Source organism: Sebastes fasciatus, chromosome 3, assembly GCF_043250625.1.
Source record: "Sebastes fasciatus isolate fSebFas1 chromosome 3, fSebFas1.pri, whole genome shotgun sequence".
In the NCBI taxonomy this organism is placed as follows: Eukaryota; Metazoa; Chordata; class Actinopteri; order Perciformes; family Sebastidae; genus Sebastes; species Sebastes fasciatus.
The window spans coordinates 11,917,667-11,935,578 of record NC_133797.1 but is presented as its reverse complement, the minus strand read 5'-3'; the positions used below and the strand labels follow the sequence as shown (position 1 = coordinate 11,935,578).

Genomic DNA, 17,912 nt, shown 5'->3' with positions numbered 1-17,912 from the left:
TCATACATTATATAATGTATTCAATACAAAATAGACCTCCATTGGTTAAACTCAGGGGTGAAAGTAGATTGAAGTTCTTGCCGGTACTACTAGGCTACCCCAACCTTCATCGCTTGATATTGTTCACCCCCAGCTTCATGCATCCCTGAACACACGATTCAATGCCTGTATGGCTGTAGAAAGAAATTAGATACACTTGACATCTTGTATAGCAAATCATTTATTTAAATGGTGAAAGTGCTGCAGAGTAATTTGAAAATGTTGACAAAACTTTTCAAGTTTTGAGTTGTTGCCCCGACTTAAGGGGGCATTCAGATGAATTTTACCAGTTGAGAGCTTCCAATTATTCCGACACCACATGAATGCAGCACAAACGTCCTATCTCGCAATGTTAATGAAAGTGAAACAGCATTGCCACGTGTCAACAAATGGAGCTGTGATTTGGGATATTTGATACACTACACAGTTGTACCGGCCTACAGTAGTGCACACATGCCGTTTCCATGGTTGCCATGCATAGCACTTGCCGTTTACTCGTGGAGCGCTTATCTGCATGAGGAGCGCAGTCACACACTGCGGATCCACTCGAGTACGCAGGCGGGGTGTTGCTCCCCGTCTGAAAAGACCTCAATGCGTGTTCAAACAAACAAACAGACAAACCAAATCGAAAACAGAACCTCCTTGGCGAAGGGACTAACTGTATGTTGACTTAATGTTAGCAGATGTGTTTTCTTGTGTGAAAGGCGATCGTGAGTGATTGGGATGTGTATGGGTTTTGGCAGGCAGCTGCTGTCCCGTCTTCCCGGTACGGCGTACCGGCACTGAATCTTTTAGCGATACCGAGTACCGGACTCTGCCGGCCTACTTTCACCCCTGGTTAAACTTAAAATGATCAATTTGTGTTGAAACTGTGTGTAAGGTATTCAGTAGCTGTAACAGCAGTATTGTTGTCTAGGGCTGCATCATAAAAGAGATTTTTCATTTTTATTACACTCACTTTCATTGTAACGTGTCCAAGAAGTTGTGATGTTGCAATTTTTTCTCGGGGATTAATAAAGATCCATTCTGTGTTTGTTTGGCAGCCCTTACAGCGTGAGGGAGGCGGTGTGAGTTTGGAATGGGCTTTGCAAACATATAGTTATTATATATCTATCCATCTATCTAGAGGTTAAACCGAACTCACTGAACTTACTTTGTGAATTATATAACTGCCTGGTTTTGTCCTAAAAGCGGTTTTATAACTAGAGGCCTCATTAGTTTTTACACAGTTTTATACTTTCATTTGTGATTGCACCGAGCCAGTACCGAACTCGTATCATTATTTTTTCCCTTCCATCTCCAGATGCCAGACAGAAGTATAAAAGAGAAGAGGATGTGGAGGAGCCATACATCACAGCCTATTTACATTCACACGAAAGACCCAACGAGTTCAACTGCACAGAAAAGAAACGCATCACGCTCAGTATGACCAGGGGGAAAGACCTCGATCACAGGAAATACACCTTCTTCCTGTCCCCAGAGTAAGAGCTCCTGTTCATCCACTGCCGTGTAATATGATGTGTAATAATTATGTGCCGTTGTCTGTGGCAACTGAGGGGCTAATGTCAAGCTATCAGGTTACCAAGCGATTCATTTGGGATTTTGTTTCTGTACAATTCAATTACAACTAAATTCCTATGTCCTGTGTCGCACAGGTCGTACGACACCACACTGGACTACTTTATCAACGTGAGCACAGCCTGCAGCTCCAGATCTCAGCCCGTGGGTGTTCATCTGGAGGTTGGGGTGTTTGCCTCTCTGTGCCAGTACTTCAGTGAGAGTGAGAAGCAGTGGCGGACAGATGGCATGGTGCCCCTGGCAGAAACCAACGGCAGCAGAGCTTTTTGTCGCACCAGACACCTCACAGCCTTCGCCGCAGGCCTGTTTGTACCGGCCAACGCCATCAGCTTTAAAATTCCAGTCAGTATCACGAAAACAGCAATTTTTTTGTGTACATGCACCAGATAAAATAAAATAAATATAAAATGAAAAAATAGAATAATAATATACATAAATAATAGATATTTTAAAAAATCATTTAAATTTATAATAATATATAAACACACTTTAAACACATTTTCTTGTTCCACAGGAGCGTTCTGGTGCACCGAGCCTGGTTGTGCTGTTGGTGTGTGTGTTGGGCTTACTAAGCTATGTTGTGGCAGCAGCAATCTTGCACAAATTGGACCAGCTGGATCTACGTCGGGCTGGTGTGGTCCCGCTCTGCGGCCAAGACGGACTTTTCAAGTACGAGGTCCAGGTCAAGACTGGCTGGAGCCGAGGGGCAGGTGAGTTAGGGAGGGGACACACATTTAGAAACCTGTCAGGATGATAGAATAGTGGACATACTGTAGGTGTTATTTAATAGCTCAATGATTATTTACAGTACAATATAAATATTAAAGTCACTTACTACTGTAGTATTAGATTAAAAGGACGAGCATGTATATATATATATATGTGTATATCTATATATATATAGATATATATATGTATATGTATATATATACATATACATATATATATCTATATATACACACATTTTAAAATCAAGTTAATCAAATATAGTATAAAATGAGTTTAAGAGACATATGTGTTCTGACACTTTTATGTAGTCTGTGAATGAACAACCGTCTCTTATCAAATGTAGTTTCTGTCAGAACTGCAAAAACTACATTACTACAAATTAAACATGTTGGTTAAAAGTAAGAGTCTCTGCAGAGTTCATTTGTGGAAATAGTCGATTTAATGAGCCTCTCTCCGTCCCCTTCAGGCACCACGGCTCATGTGGGAATCAGTTTGTATGGGCGTGAGAGCCGCAGCGGACACCGCCATCTCGACAGCAGAGGAGCTTTTACACGCAACGCTCTCGACATCTTTCATATTGCCATGGATACCAGCCTGGGAAGTGTCTGGAAAATACGAATTTGGCATGACAACAAAGGTATTGATCGACACACAACAGAGAACTGTAATCACATTCTTCAACCAGCTAACATTTGAACAAATTTCTTTTAACCATCATATCTTGACCCTCCCTCAGGTCTGTCCCCAGCATGGATGCTGCAGTATGTCTTGATCAAAGACTTGCAGACAGGAAGCAGCTCTTACTTCCTGGTTGAGGAGTGGCTGTCGGTCGACAACGAGAGAACTGACGGACGGGTAGAGATTGAGGTGGAGGCCTCAGGTAAGAAACTACAACCAAATCATCCGTGAAAAACCCTCCGTTGATGGTCGATGCCACTTCGTTCACTCCATCGTGTTTCCTCCCGTTTCCTGCAGGGGAGGCTGTGCTTTGTCAGCTGCCCCGCCGTCTGCGGTGTGAGCTGCAGAGGGCGCTGTGTGAGAGTCACCTGTGGCTCTCGCTGTGGGAGAGACCCCCCCGCAGCCCGTTCACCCGCCTGCAGAGAGCCACATGCTGCACTGTGTTACTGCAGCTCTTTGTATTGGCCAACACACTGTGGTACAGCATTGTGGTGGACAAGAGATACAGGTATAGGGAGGAATGTCTACTTGTCTTTGTGTCCACATTACAACTACTGGTGTCTTGTTTCTACATATTAATGCCATCCTGTGTTGCAGCCCGCGGGCCGTGTCCAGGTTTTCTTCATTAAATGGAGAGACAGTGGCAGCAGGCGTTGTGAGCTGTCTGATCGTCTACCCTCTCTACCTGCTCGTCTTCACGCTCTTTAGAATGAGCCGCAGCAAGGTAACACGAACCTGCCCCAAACTATAACACAGGCAAAGTGTTTTAGTACCTCCCACAGGCCAAACATGAAGCTGAATATGTTCTCTCTGTGTGTGAACATTAGTGCGTGTCGGTGGAGCAGGTGCCCCCACAAGTGGATCAGGAGTCGTTGGAGATTGATGACTTCCTGGACGACTCCATGGCTGGAAGTTCTTTCCTCTTTTTTAACGGCGAGGTAGAGTCTCTTGGGGAAAAGACTGAGATGTAAAATTGAATCATGCCTGAGATGCCTTGTTTAAGAAAAAAAAAAGAATCAATGCAGTCAAGCTAAGGACAATGTTATGCTTTCCCCTTGTGAGATGATCAGTGTTCATCTCTCTCTTTGTCCCTCTATCTACCTATCTCTCTATCTCTCTATCCCTCCCAGACCAACTCAGAAGAAACCAATTTGGATTTGCCTACTCCATCAACCAGAAGGTGAGATACTCCGTTGCCATGACAGTAGATTTAGATAATGCTTGACTTTACTTATTGGAAGACAAATGCCAAGTGCAGTTGCCCAGCTGTGAGGATGAGAGAATAGAAGAACATAAAGAGGATAAAGAATAAAAAGACAAGTGGAAAATTGTTTTGTAATTTTGAGTATTGTGCTCTAAGAGACGTAAAAAAATCAAAAGTATTTTTATATTGGCCTTTCTTGGATGTCAAATGGAAAAAGTAATTTCTCTCTTGTCACAAAAAAAAACTATAAACTCAAAAGCCATAATTGTCTCAGCACTTACTTTAGTGTGATTCATTATTGTTCTCTGAGACTTGATTGTGTTGACAATTAGAGTAATGGAATGATTTGCTGAAGCAGCACTACTTCACAAACATCTCTCGCTGTGTGTTCCAGTGGGGAGAGTTGGGACATGGCAGAGGAGGAGTTGGAAGACAGGGATTGGCCAGAGCTGTTGAGTGATACGTCTGTGGTGGGAGGGGCGGGGCATGGGGCCGGGCTGCCCAGGCTGAAGAGGGGTCAGGGGAGCAGGCACCTAGGTGTCGACATGACCTTTAACCCTGACGACAAGGAGGGTATGGACCAACGCAACAAACATTTCACTTCCTCAGGTAAACAAAGCAGTTGCACAAATCACCTTTTTACTCACTTTATCATGTACATGAAGCATTTGGTTGTATTATTACACTGTCTGAGTCAAATGAGAGAACTGAAGTCCAAGCTGTTGCTTTTTTCACTCACAGACGAGGATCTGATCAAACACATCCTGGCAGACGGACAGAACTTCTTTCCTCAGGCAGACGAAAGTGAGATGGCTGACCTGTAAGTCTGATCTTTGATCATTTTTAGCATACCTTTATGAAATGCAATGGATTCACTAGCTTTACCTTGGAACATTTGGGGATTTGCTTGAGTTTAATTAATTATTGTATTAATTATTTACATCACTTGTGTGTGTGTGTGTGTGTGTGTGTGTGTGTGTGTGTGTGTGTGTGTGTGTGTGTATTTGTCAGATCGAGCATATTCGGAGATAAGACTGAAGTGATTCTCCTCCAGAAACTGAATGATCCTCTTCCTCTCGAATGTGTGAGAAGAGACCCACCAAAAACTGCTTTCACCTCAAATACAGGTAGGTGTGTGCGTGTGTGCGTGCGTGCCTGCGTGCGTGCGTGCGTGCGTGCGTGCGTGCGTGCGTGGGTGAGGCATCCTGTAAATGTAGTTTGAATTGTTAATCAAAATTCTTCCCAGCACTCAGGGCCTGTATTTATCAAACCTCAAAAATTATATTAAAGAACGCTCTAAATTTAGGAGTAAAAAGTTCTTTGCTGAGTCTGAAGAATAAGACGCATTTATCAAGAAAATGGAGCAGGGGAAAAACTCTGTTGCTGGTAGACGAGCTAGTTCAGTGAAATCATATGATAAGGGTCATTTGAAACCACATTGTACATGATGCGTCTAAGTAATAAAGAATGTCAAGAAGGTCAGTGCCAGCTTTATTCTTGTTGTTTGCACCCCCAATAAATGATTAAAAAAAACAATCTACCAAATGTTCAAATCAAATGCAAATAATTATGCATATTGCTTCAGATCGCATTACTCATCATGACCAATGATATTTTGTACAATTGCACAGAGACCTCTGGTTCTCTCTTTACATTTAAGAGCATTTTTAAGTTGTAAAAAAATGAGGGCTCAATCGATTAAAATATTTAATTGCAGGATTGTCCATAATTAATTGCAAATTAATCACACATCTGTTCAAAATGTACTTTAAAGGGAGATTTGTCAAATATTTAATAATCTTATCAACATGGGAGTGGGCAAATATGTTTACTTTATGCAAATGTATGCATATATTTATTATTGGAAATCAACTATCAACACAAAACAATGACAAATATTGTCCAGAAACCCTCACAGGTACTGCATTTAGCATAAAGTGGGCATGTCTGTAAAGGGGAGACTCGTGGGTACCCATAGAACCCATTTTGATTCACATATTCTGAGGTCAGAGGTCAAGGGACCCCTTTGAAAATAGCCATGCCAGTTTTTCCTCAGCAAAATTTAGCGTAAGTTTGGATTGTTATTTAGCCTGCTTTGTGACACGCTAGTATGACATGGTTAGTACCAATGGGTTCCTTAGGTTTTCTGGTTCCATATAGTGCCATCATCTTCACTCTAGCTTTAAAACCCGTTACAACCTAAAAATTGCAAGTTATGTTAACGCGTTAAAGAAATTAGTGGCGTTAAAACAAATTTGCGTTAACTTTGACAGCCCTAAGGAAAATGACGATTTTTACTTTTATCGTTAACTTAAGTCCAAGATTTTCCCTTTTAGCTGATTGTATTGTCTGTGTTGTTTTTATCAGAGCTGGTTGACAAGATAGCTCTGCAGAAAATGGTAAACAAGTCTATTTTCTCCTTGAGATAGCAGTAGGACCACTGTCAAAGGAAAATAGACTTATTTGCCATTTTCTGCAGAGCTATGTTGTCAATTTTGTCCTTGTGATGGTTGTCCTGCTATTTTGGTTCAGAATTATATATCAAACAAAATGACAGCAAGGTCCTTGTTGTTGATTGTAAATTCAATTCAGGCGCAAAAACAAGTTTTCTTCTGCCGATTACATGACATCTTAAATACCATCACAACAACAAGGTCATTGTTATAGATTTACAAATTAAAAGGCATCTGAAAGTAATTTTCCTCATCGACCAATTATGTGCAAACTGTTGTGCTGTTGCTCTGCGTGCTTTGCTCTTCACACAGGACACTTAAATCACCCCGGTTTCTTTAAAGAATACGACTTGTAACTCTCATTAGGTAAAGAGCAAAGTTTGATGATTACTTTTAAAAAGGAAAGATGAGTAAGACTCTTTTACCATTATTCAGTAATGGTCCCAGTGCTGGCGGCTCAGTGTCTCGGTCATTACAGTAGTGTTTTGATGTGAAACCAGAGAATATACATTGTGCTTTCATTGTGCTGCCTGAATGTTTAATAAGCAAAACAAGTCCTTTGTTGTCAGAGAATAAATAAGTTGAAGAGGCACTGTGTCTAAAGTTCTTACGACATCATTTATTATTCTTTGGGGGAACTTGATTGATTTGTAAGTAACTTTTTTGTGGAATAGACGTTGGAGCCCTTGTGGGTGCAGACAGTTTGGAAGAACTTATTTCGTTTTGTGAAGTGTGAAACAACCTTCAAATACGTATGTATGAGCCAAGATTATTAAAAGGCAAATTCCTTGCATTTAAATTGTTAATACTTTGAATTAAAAATTGATATACTACTCTCAGGGGTCTCTTTCTTTATATCTCATTGCCTGATCATTCTGCTTCGTCATATCCCTGAGACCTTCATATCCTCACTGGGCCTTTCCCTCTCTCCAGGTGTGACAGATGTGTGTCGTCCCAGGCGGTTTCCTCCCTGGTGTGGACGTGCCGCCATGTGGGGCAGCTGGTCAGCGATCGCTCTGGCCAATTGCGTTTCGATTTGGGCGGGTCACGGGTTCAGTCAAAGCGTGGCCATGATGTGGCTTATCTCCTGTTTTGCCAGTTTCCTGTGTTCCTGCCTGCTGTTGGAACCAATTAAGGTAGAACACACACAAACACACACTATCACTATATCCTGACATGATATGACCTGTGCATGAGACAGGTAATCTAAAAATGATCTGGTCTGATCTGGAGTCTGCCGTCCAGCTGACAACTAAGAGTGAACAACTAACACTTTGTACCTCAATTGAAGTTTTCCTGGTTTAACTTTTGTGATGAGTAAATTCAACAACCTCTTGACTTTTGAAAGACTTTCCAAACCTAACCGCTCTGTTGCTTCCCCGCCCTCTGTCCCACAGGTGTTATGTGAGGCAGTCTACTATGCAGTGTTCGTGCTTCGTCTGCGTCCAGAGGAGCAGGATGTGCTGGTGGAGTTCCCCCGGGTGGAGAGAGTGGTCCAACGGGTCCCCAGGGTGAGACCTCCACAGGGCTTCGCTCTGTCTCAGGCTCGACACCAGGCCCGCAAGGTCCATATGCTGCACACCATGCTGAAGGTGAGTCAGAAAGATGCGTAGAAGTTTAAAGAGATGATGCTGGAGATTGTTCCTTATATCTTTACTGTGTTGTAGAGCTCTATATCTTGTTTGTTAACAAAAATTGTTGGCTCTCATTTCAGAATTTCCTGGTTTATATGTTTTTCCTGTTGGTGGTTTTGCTTCTCAACTACTCTGACTCGGCCAAAGACACACACAGCCTGAGACTGCGCACTGAGCTGCAACGAGCACTACACACTCCTGAGTATCACAACATCAGCAGGTACACGCGCGCACGCACGCACGCACGCACACGCACACACACACACACACACACATACACACACACGCACACACTAACTACAAAAATGTGAATAATCTTTGAAAAATGTTAAACTTTTATTCATTCGTTCAATTGAGAACTTCAAGGGTGACCTTCTGTGTGAAGTCATAAAACAATCATTTCTCTGCTCTTGCGACTGCATGTGTTATTGTATACCAAAAGTGAACAGAAGGGTAATATTTGCTCAAGAAAATTCTGTCCATCATGTTGCTTTATTTAACATAAAGCAGATCCAAATGTCAGCAAATGTTGATCCAGCATTGTGACAACTCTGTAATGTAGCATATGACGCACAATATATTAAAATCCTCTCTTTTTTTCTTCTAGCCGAGCTGATGCTTTAATGTGGCTGAATGAGTCGCTGTTGCCACAGCTACTGGATGAGTCTGCACTCTTGAGAGACACAGGAAGTGTGTTGCTCGGCACGCTGAGGCTCCGCCAAATTCGTGACACACAGGGTGAGATTTGAAAATGGCCATTGTATAGTATGTAAAAAAAAAAAAGTCATAGTATAGTATGTTGAAAAAAAGTGATACTATGTCGAAAAACTTAAAAAAAGTGATAATATAGTATGTCGAAAAGAAAAAAAAAAGTCATGATGTAGCATGTCGAAAAAAAAATCAGTTTAGTTTGTCAAAAAAAAAAAACTCATAGTATAGTATGTTGAAAAAATAAAAAGTCAATATAGTATGTCAAAAAAATAAAAAAAACCTCATAGTATAGAATGTCGAAACAATGCCATAATAAAGTATGTTGATAGAAAGTAATTGTAAAGTATGTCGATAAAGTCATAGTATAGTATACCGAAAAAAATTGTCATAGTATAGTATGTCGAAAATATAAAAAAAGTCATAGTGAATTATGTCGAAATCTTTTTTAAAAGTCATAGAATAGTATGTTGAAAAAAAAGTCATAGTATATTATTTCGAAAAAATAAAAAAGTCATACTATAGTATGTAAAAAAAAAAAGTCATAGTATAGTACTGTATTTCGAATAAAAGTCACAGTATAGTATATGTTGAAAACTTTTTTTAAAAGTCATAGTATAGTATTTTAAATAAAAGTCATAGTATGTCGAAAAAAGTTTTTAAAAAGAAGTCATAAAATTTCAATAGTTTAATATGTCAATATATAGCTTACATTTTTCACGTTTAGCATCATAGGTACTACAGCAGACATCCCTGCTATCATTTCTGAACATCTATTTACTGAACTTATTCTTCCATGTTTGAAAGAAAGGGAATTGATTAAATGAATGCAATTTAATCTCAATTTGTATCCTGTTGAAACTTTACTTCTTCCAGTTGCCGGTGGTTCCCGAGCAGGAGACAGTATCTGGGGAAAGGGCTGGGTTCCATCTCTGGCTAAAGACGCTGAGAATTTCACTGCTTTCGGAGCTATCAATACAGACAGGTAACGGAAGGATCAAAAGCCTGGCTTTAGCAAGGCAGGCGTTAAGTTAACTTGTGTGTCAGATTCAGTATCTACTAACCATCTGGTATTCTTTAATATTATCTTTTTTTTCTCCTCTCTCCTCCCACTCGCCTTTCTAGGACGTGGCGTGTTGGTCAGATGAGGGTGTATAACAGCGGAGATGTGGTCCACCAGCTGAACAGAAGCCTGGAGGAGGCCTCTTCCTCATTACGGCAGCTGCAGCAGCTGCACTGGCTCGACTACAGGTAGTGAATGCAGAAAGACAAGACTGCAAATAATAGAAAAACTGACATTTTAAGTCAAAGTTACACTAACAGAAAGAAATGAGAATAATAACATCCCAGTGCGTTGCCAGATATTTAATACATAGGCATAGACAATAAAATCAATAAAACCTGCTTTATGCAAGTTTAGCTTTTATTTTGCGAACTGATCTCACTAGCCGGGTTGTTCCAAAATCCAGGGGCCAGATGTAAGGGAGTAGAAATCGGTTTCGTGAGCACAATTTCACAATGATTGGAATGAAAACAGAACCATGCGTACTCGTGGCTTTATAAATCTGGAGTGGCGTTTAATTCTCCCTGCAGTGCAATTTGTCTTTACAGCCTGCAGTCATTAAAAAGTTGCACATGAAAACATCAAACATTAAAATAAAGCGTAGAAAACAATCCAGTAAAGAATGTGCTGGGAATGTGGGCTGGCTTCCAACTATTGTTCTGAGAAAAAATAACTGATGGCATAAACAAAACTTCAATTCTGTTAAAACCACATTTGGTATTAGGTTGCAAATATTCAGAGGGGAGCAACTGAAAGTCAATAAAAAGTAGGTGGTGGAGGTCTTTTACTGCAAACTCAACTGTGTCTTTTCAACAAAATTGAGTTTTTTTTTATCTCTCATGTGAAATAAAAACTCCCCGTGATGGAAACACCCTGTTTACATAAAATATTAAAGTTGGTTCCAAAACAGAGAGGTAAGCAAAACAGGAAGTGACTCTGTGAACTCATCTCTTCATCTTATCATAGTCCATTAATCGTGTACTTGTTTGTTTATGTGTGTGTTCATAGGACCCGTGCTTTGTTTGTGGAGTTCTCGCTCTACAACATCAACACAAACCTCCTGGCGGTCTTCTCCTTCCTGTTTGAGTTTCCAGTTTCTGAGCGTGCCCAGTCCAGCCCTGACCTCCTTGTCATCACTCTGTGGCCAATCACAGGCCTGGACCTGCAGCTCCTTCTCATGGTAACCCCTGGCAACCCCTCTGACACCGTCAATAATAACAAAAAAACTACCTACCGTTTCTTTCCCCTGTCTTTGACTGTGATACTTTGGGCGACACGTCTCCAGTTTAACATTTCCACGTCTTCCAGATGGTCCTCCTCGCCCTGGTGTTGTATTTCCTGGTGCGCGGGATCTTGGGTTTCCTCAGAGAAGGCTACGTGTACTTGCTGTCAACCTGGAGACTCCTGGGCATCTGCAAACTGGCTCTGGCGGCGTCTGTGTGCGGGCTGCACCTGCGCCGCTGCACTATGGCCACGCAGCAGTGGGCGGCGTACATTAAACACCCGCGGGACGCCTTCACAGACTTCTACCCCCTGGCCAGACAGAGTCAGATGTACACAGCCATGTCTGCCTTGCTGCTGTTCATACTGGTGCTCAAGGTAAGAGACAAAAGGCCAAGGAAAGCAGGGCTAACTACAAACATATTAAACAATATTACAACTTTGGTCTTATTTTTTTATTTTATTATTTTCTTAACTTTGGTTTTTATTTTATTATCTGCCAAATAAATGTGATGTAAAGACTCCAGTGTTATTATAACAGCTAGAAGTGATGGCCGAATCATGAAAATAAGGCCCAAGTTGTAATATATTGGAAGTTTCCATTTATTACCATGAGAAAATAATTTTTCTGACATTATGTTTTTGACTCCCTCCGTCTCTCTGTGTGATCGTCCAGGCGTCCCACCAGTTGCGGTTCCTCAGAGAGTGGGCCGTGTTTGGCAGAGCTCTGCGGCGCTCAGTCTGGGAGCTGCTGGGAGTCGCCCTGGCATTACTGCTGTTGGTGCTGGCTTACTCACACACAGGACACCTGGTCAGACTTCTTCTCTACTCACCATTCCTTCTGTTTCTCTCTCACTGATCATCCCCCACACACAGACTAAACACAATACAAAATGTACAAGTGCATAACCTTGTCCAGAATCTGTCCACCCACGTGTTTGTTTACCTTTCATGCATCCAACCTACACCTTCTTTACAATGCCAGTGGACCGAATCTCCAATAAACCTTAGCTTTAGCACAGACTGCACAACACAGCTTCATCTCTATTGTTAAAATGACTATAATAGCAGCCTCACTGTCTAGAAGGTCATAAACAACTTTACTGAAAGAGGACAATAGTACATTTGTTTCTTTATTTAACCAGCATGTTATTTGTTTGAGACAGCCTTGCCAATGTGGAAGTATAATCATTTAACATGAACTAACATTAACAGAAGATCAATCAGTCAATCCACATCTGTAACAGACCTAATTCCAAACTTAACTTTCCAAAATTCAGCTAAAAGCGTTAACCCGAAGCTTTTAAAAAAACAAAATACTGAAGCTTTACAATGTAGCGCCATCGTTAGGTCAAAACTTCACTGTGTCCAATACTCGTACGACTTTGTATGACTCTTTGGACGAAATGTGATGTCAAATACCTGCGAAACTAAAGGACATTCTCATCAGCCTCAGCTGTACTTTGTGTTTGGTGCTAAACGCTAAACTAAGATAGTAAACATGGTAAGCATTAGGGGGTGGGGGAAATGTATATAAATTGATATATTTGCTACATTTGAGTCTATGCAGGATCTCGTTTGTTAGGGTTAGTGAAGCCAAATAACGAGAAGATACCCTGGGTATGTTGAACTCGCTCCGTAGTTCAGGCCTCTGGTCACAGAGTTAAGTGTGTTCACACATTTATGTCATGTTGCCTGAACTACCACACGGTTTTGTTTATTTGCTTGAACCAAGGTTCTGCGGCTCAACTCCAGTTGGTCTGAAATGCCTCTCTCTACTCTGGTGTTTGTCTCTTTCCACTAGCTACCAGTGAAATTTACAATCTGTTTTAATTTGTTTTTATTACAGACATGTTTAAGCACCTAACTGTATTTTTTAGTTTTTGATCATGGCAGCATTTGTTTCCACCCTGTGAAGTACTGCCAGTAATCAGCTGTTTTAAATGTCTCCTCCACTCCAGCTCTTCCACTCAGTATTTGACGGCTACGGCAGTGTGAGCTCTGCCTGTCTGTCTTTGTTGGGCGCCGGCGGACGCGGTCTGCTATCATGGCGTCCCAGCTGGACGTTTAGCGGCCCCTCTAGCACCGTCTCCGCGCTGGTGTTCCACGCCAGCTTCGCCGTATTTCGGCTGGTGTTGCTGTGGTTGGTCACCTCTGTGTTGCTGAGGAACTACCGGCGTGCACGAGCAGAGCTGTACCGTCCAGCTGTGGATCTCCAAGACTACGAGATGGTTGAGCTGTTCCTCAGGAGGCTCAAAATGTGGATGGGACTCAGCAGGGCCAAGGAGGTACACTTCCTGTTTCTTGTTACTTAGTTTGACCTGTTTTTTTAGATTTTTTCAGGACAAAAATGAAAAGATTGATGGTAACAGACACTCCATGAGTTGCTATGTACTATTTAGAAATATATACATTAATCTTCCATCTTCTCTTTTTTCCTCTTCCATCCTCTCCTTAGTTTCGTCATAAGGTGCGTTTTGAGGGCATGGAGCTTCCACCGTCCCGTTCGTCCTCCACCAGCGACTGTAAGTCCCTGTGCCTGCCACCGCTGGACGGTCCCGACTCCCCTCCCAGCCCAGACAGCGTCGACGCGGGCTCCGAGGCCTCGTGGCGCCCGGCCTCCTCCAGTCCCTGCAGCCTGACAGAAGCCCCGGGGATCGGCCTGGGACTCGGGTTGGGTCTGGGTTTGGGGCTCAGCCCGGGAGTGGTGACGGGAAGCACCAGCTGGAGGGAGAGAGCAGAGACCGAAGCCTCTCTGAGGAGGCTCCTCCCCACCCTGGACGCCCTGCTGCAACAGCTTGACCGCGTCACCATGGCGACCGAGGACCTGTACCACATCGAGTGTAGACTGGAGCGAACCCAGAGGAAAAGGAGGCGCAGAGGGAGAGAGAGAGGAAGTGGTGGTGGTGGCGGTGGACAGGGAGGGAGGAGCGAAGCGGGACAGAGAGGAAAGGGCGAGGACAAAGACTCTGCTGGATGGAGAGAACGAAAGAGTGGCAAAGAAAAACACAAAGGGAGCAAAAAGGGGAAAAAGACGGATAAAAGTGACTGTGGAAACACTGCTGCCAACCCTAAAAAGACTCCAGTAGCCACACCTGTTCCCTTTTCAAAGCCCAGACCAGCCTCTGCCACTGCACATACACCCGCTCCTCAAACATCAGCCAAACCTTCAGTCAGTGCACCGCCACCTCCACCAGTCTCAGATAAACCGGCCTCTGACACCTCCTCTCTCCCCGTCTCATCAGCAAACACTCGCCCTTCCCATGTCCCGCCGCCCAAAACACCCACTGCACCTCCGTGTACCCCTGCAACTACCCCTTCCTTGCCGCCTACGCCCAGCGGCCGGGACTGGGACCCCCCGACAGAGAGAGAGACTCTCCCCTCCTCCAGCCTGTTCAACCACCCAGCTCACACTACCACCATTCCTACACGCAAGCGAAAACGCAAACCACCACCCCTCAAAAACAAGGTGCACCCCAACCTAGACAGGCATGGCCCTGGACCTTCCAAATCCTGAGGACTTTGGGTAGAGGGACAACCGGAAGCGAAAGGTAAATGTTGGGTTAAAGACGAGTGGAGAACGGGGGCAGCAGGTTTTGCCCCCCCCCCCCCTCTCGGTGCCCCTCTCGAAACCCCCGGGAATGGAGTGAAAATGGCGGATGGGAACGTAATAGGAAAAAAGCGCAGGAAGGAAACAAGAAGAATCACAGAGACAAGCAGTTTGGGGGTAATGAAAGATGAACAGAAAGCAATACATTTGCAGGTTATAAGCAGCGATCCGTCCAAATCCCAGTTCAGTTCTCTCAGAAAACGAGGTGCAGGTCACCGGATGCTAACTGAGCAGGTTTAGTCAGCAGAGTAAAAGTCAACAAATGAAACCAAGAAATACTCCCTATTCTTTATTTCCCCCGGACTAAAACTGATCCCACGTGACCCTGGAGGTCACGTGGGATCACTGACAGGAGCACATGAACGTGCTCACCTGAGGATTTAACCAACTGAAAGCAGACAATGCAATCAGTGTTTTTGTGTATCTCAGAAATTGGTGTTTATGTCGTCCGTCTACATATTTTTATATTGTATATTTCGGTCACCATGGGTACTTGTGGCCTGTTTTGAAAATAGTCATGTTTTATGAACCCAAATTTGCATGCAGGCACACACAGATATACGCACATGCAGGTATACACATGCATGGAAATAACACTGTAGGCACAGACGCGCTAAGTGTAATGTGCACGAGACAACAAAATGAAGCATATACACACACACACACACACACACTAGGTTGTTGGGATCCCAGCAGCCAGTTCTTCAGGGTGCAGATAAAACAGAGAAATGAAGAAGGTACAAAGATAAAGGGAAGCCACGAGTAGTGACAAGGAGGAGGTGTAGCAAGTGGTAGTACAGTAGCACAGCAGAGCTAACAAGAAGCGGGAAAGAAGGATAAGATGCTCAGTGGAGAAGTTTGGTTGGAGATCAAAGTTGAGGAAGCAGGAAGGAGTTGCCTTCATTTATACAGTACTGAACATTTAAACAAGTTCTCCCATCATAAAGCTATATTGATGCCCAGTCTGATTATCTTTTTCAAAATGTTGTGTTGTGATTTAAAAGCACTTTTGTTCAGATGTAGATTGTTTTTTCGTTTTTTTTGATGAGTTGTGGTGCAAAGTAATAAGCTTGGTGTCCAAACCAATAGAGAAAGCTTCACTCATACTGTATCTTAACTATAAACGTTGCCAAAGCTTATGCGTCATGTATGCATTCCCAGTTTTTTTTTTACCATGCCAAGTAATTCATTTGTTCGTTTTGTACTTAGCACTTTATTTCCTAATGGAGCTGATATCCAATGCCATATTTAACTCTCGTGTTGTTTTTTGTTTCGTATCTTAACACATTATAGAAACATCCTAGTGAGTATTATCAAGGTGTTAAAGCCACAGCTAGCAGTTTGCGTGTGTACTTTTGTCTGCTCTTGGTAGTTTTGTTGTTAACGTTTCTGTTTGTTTTATTTTGATTAACATACGTACTTCCTGTGTCCAGTGGGCAGATCTCAGGGAACCCCCCCTTAACCTGGAAAAACAACCAGGAAAACCAAAACTGGGGGAAAAATAGGTGTTTTCAATAATCTAAGAAAATTATATATTTTGTGGTTAAATCATCTCTCAGCCTAAAGCTGTGGAGTTATGTGTCGGAACCTGTTTCATGGGTTTTTAAAGGGATGTGAAAAAGGGTACCGACAGCCAGAGTGTCTTTTCCAATCAAACTCCACCGTTATACAACATAACGCAAAATGCTGACACCCTAAATTATTTTATTTTGAAACCTTTTTCCTGCCCAATACGTTGCATAACACGTTTCAGGCTCTCATGAAAAAAAAGACCTTGCTTCGTCTGTGTGTGTACATTTCTGTATATATTGGTGCTTTTGTGATGTATATATTTTTGCTTTTCATGATCAGTATTGTTTATGTGCTGCAGTGGCATATGCATTAGGTCAAGCACTGGTGTTGCAAACCCCCAAAGTTTTACATTTCTTCAATCTTAACCGAAGCACTACAGCCAAAGCTATCAATGTATTTAATATAAATCGTTGTTCACAATATGCCAACTACAAACCACAGGAAGCTCAACAGTCGACGCCTCCACTGGCTTTCTTATTCCTGCTCTGTGTACAGTGTGTGTAACAAGATAGTGCCAAAGCTTGTCTTCTGTCTCTGTGTTGTAACGATGTATTTTTTTTTTTTTTTAAATGGTGTCACAAATTTGTATTTGAAAACATTTGTCTATGCTCTTCTTTGTATCTCTTATCTGTATTTTGCAGTTGTAGCACTTCTGCTTTTGCACTTGACAAAGTCGAATAAAGAGTTTGACAGCTGAACTGCGCATAATAAAATGGTTTTGGTGTCGAAAACTGTCGAACACTAAAATCAAATATGTAACGGTTATTCTCTCGTCCTTTTGCTACAGGTTTATGATCTACAGCCGAGAAGTCACAAATCAAACATTTCAAACTTTTTTTTCACTTTTATTATTCCACATATTTACTCACAAAAACACCCTGCTTTCAAATGTAGTGTTCCGTTTTACTCATCTCATGTTGCGCATCAGAAACATCATGATTAGACCTAAAAAGTGCAAAGCATTAGCATTTCGAAAAAATATGCAGAAATTACTGTCTTCATCAATACTTCATCACAAAATAAGCCTTTCTTAAACTGTGAAGCTCGTAGGTTTTTCCGATACAAAGTCCCAATTGGTTAAAGTCCTAAATTCTTCCTCACAGAGAAGTGACGGTAAACTCACCTCCGCTCTAAGGCAGGTGGATGCGTGTCTGCGGTCATGTGAGTCTGCCAGGACAAGAAATGTAAATCAAACAAAATCAGTGAAATCATCCACTGTTGATACAAGTCTTTTCCTCTGCCCGGCTTCTGGGTTTGGCGCTGGATTGCTCTGCTGAAACGACTTGTTCTGCTGAGTGTGTCCTTGGGTCAGCGAGATGCCGGGAGTCGAGCGAGACTGAATGTCTTCCTGGGCCTGAGCCAGAGCAGAGAGACAGCAAGATGGATGACATTAAATAAAAGCAGTGACAGTGATGAAGGAGAA

At 42.4% G+C, this 17,912-nt stretch overlaps 2 protein-coding genes across 5 annotated transcripts in view; one reads left to right on the top strand and one right to left on the bottom strand.

Annotated features, from left to right (window-relative positions):
• Positions 1-17,187, top strand: part of pkd1a (polycystic kidney disease 1a) — a 77,775-nt gene extending 60,588 nt beyond the window's left edge. The window contains exons 34-56 of the mRNA XM_074628956.1: positions 1,343-1,520; positions 1,695-1,959; positions 2,132-2,327; positions 2,813-2,983; positions 3,083-3,226; positions 3,322-3,532; positions 3,622-3,748; positions 3,852-3,962; positions 4,155-4,204; positions 4,623-4,837; positions 4,970-5,048; positions 5,240-5,355; positions 7,615-7,817; positions 8,079-8,273; positions 8,396-8,535; positions 8,923-9,053; positions 9,900-10,008; positions 10,149-10,274; positions 11,095-11,266; positions 11,395-11,685; positions 11,984-12,118; positions 13,269-13,595; positions 13,766-17,187. Coding sequence (XP_074485057.1) covers positions 1,343-1,520; positions 1,695-1,959; positions 2,132-2,327; positions 2,813-2,983; positions 3,083-3,226; positions 3,322-3,532; positions 3,622-3,748; positions 3,852-3,962; positions 4,155-4,204; positions 4,623-4,837; positions 4,970-5,048; positions 5,240-5,355; positions 7,615-7,817; positions 8,079-8,273; positions 8,396-8,535; positions 8,923-9,053; positions 9,900-10,008; positions 10,149-10,274; positions 11,095-11,266; positions 11,395-11,685; positions 11,984-12,118; positions 13,269-13,595; positions 13,766-14,824 — 4,751 coding nt within the window. The 3' untranslated portion in view covers positions 14,825-17,187. The remainder of the gene's footprint in view (positions 1-1,342; positions 1,521-1,694; positions 1,960-2,131; positions 2,328-2,812; positions 2,984-3,082; positions 3,227-3,321; positions 3,533-3,621; positions 3,749-3,851; positions 3,963-4,154; positions 4,205-4,622; positions 4,838-4,969; positions 5,049-5,239; positions 5,356-7,614; positions 7,818-8,078; positions 8,274-8,395; positions 8,536-8,922; positions 9,054-9,899; positions 10,009-10,148; positions 10,275-11,094; positions 11,267-11,394; positions 11,686-11,983; positions 12,119-13,268; positions 13,596-13,765) is intronic.
• Positions 17,188-17,320: 133 nt separating this feature from the next.
• The window catches only part of tsc2 (TSC complex subunit 2), a 37,267-nt gene continuing 36,675 nt past the window's right edge, over positions 17,321-17,912 (bottom strand). For 3 of the 4 annotated variants that reach the window (XM_074628959.1, XM_074628957.1, XM_074628958.1), the window contains one exon: positions 17,321-17,843. In XM_074628959.1, coding sequence (XP_074485060.1) covers positions 17,679-17,843 — 165 coding nt within the window. In that variant the 3' untranslated portion in view covers positions 17,321-17,678. The remainder of the gene's footprint in view (positions 17,844-17,912) is intronic. The other variant, XR_012593217.1, reaches the window with a different exon arrangement.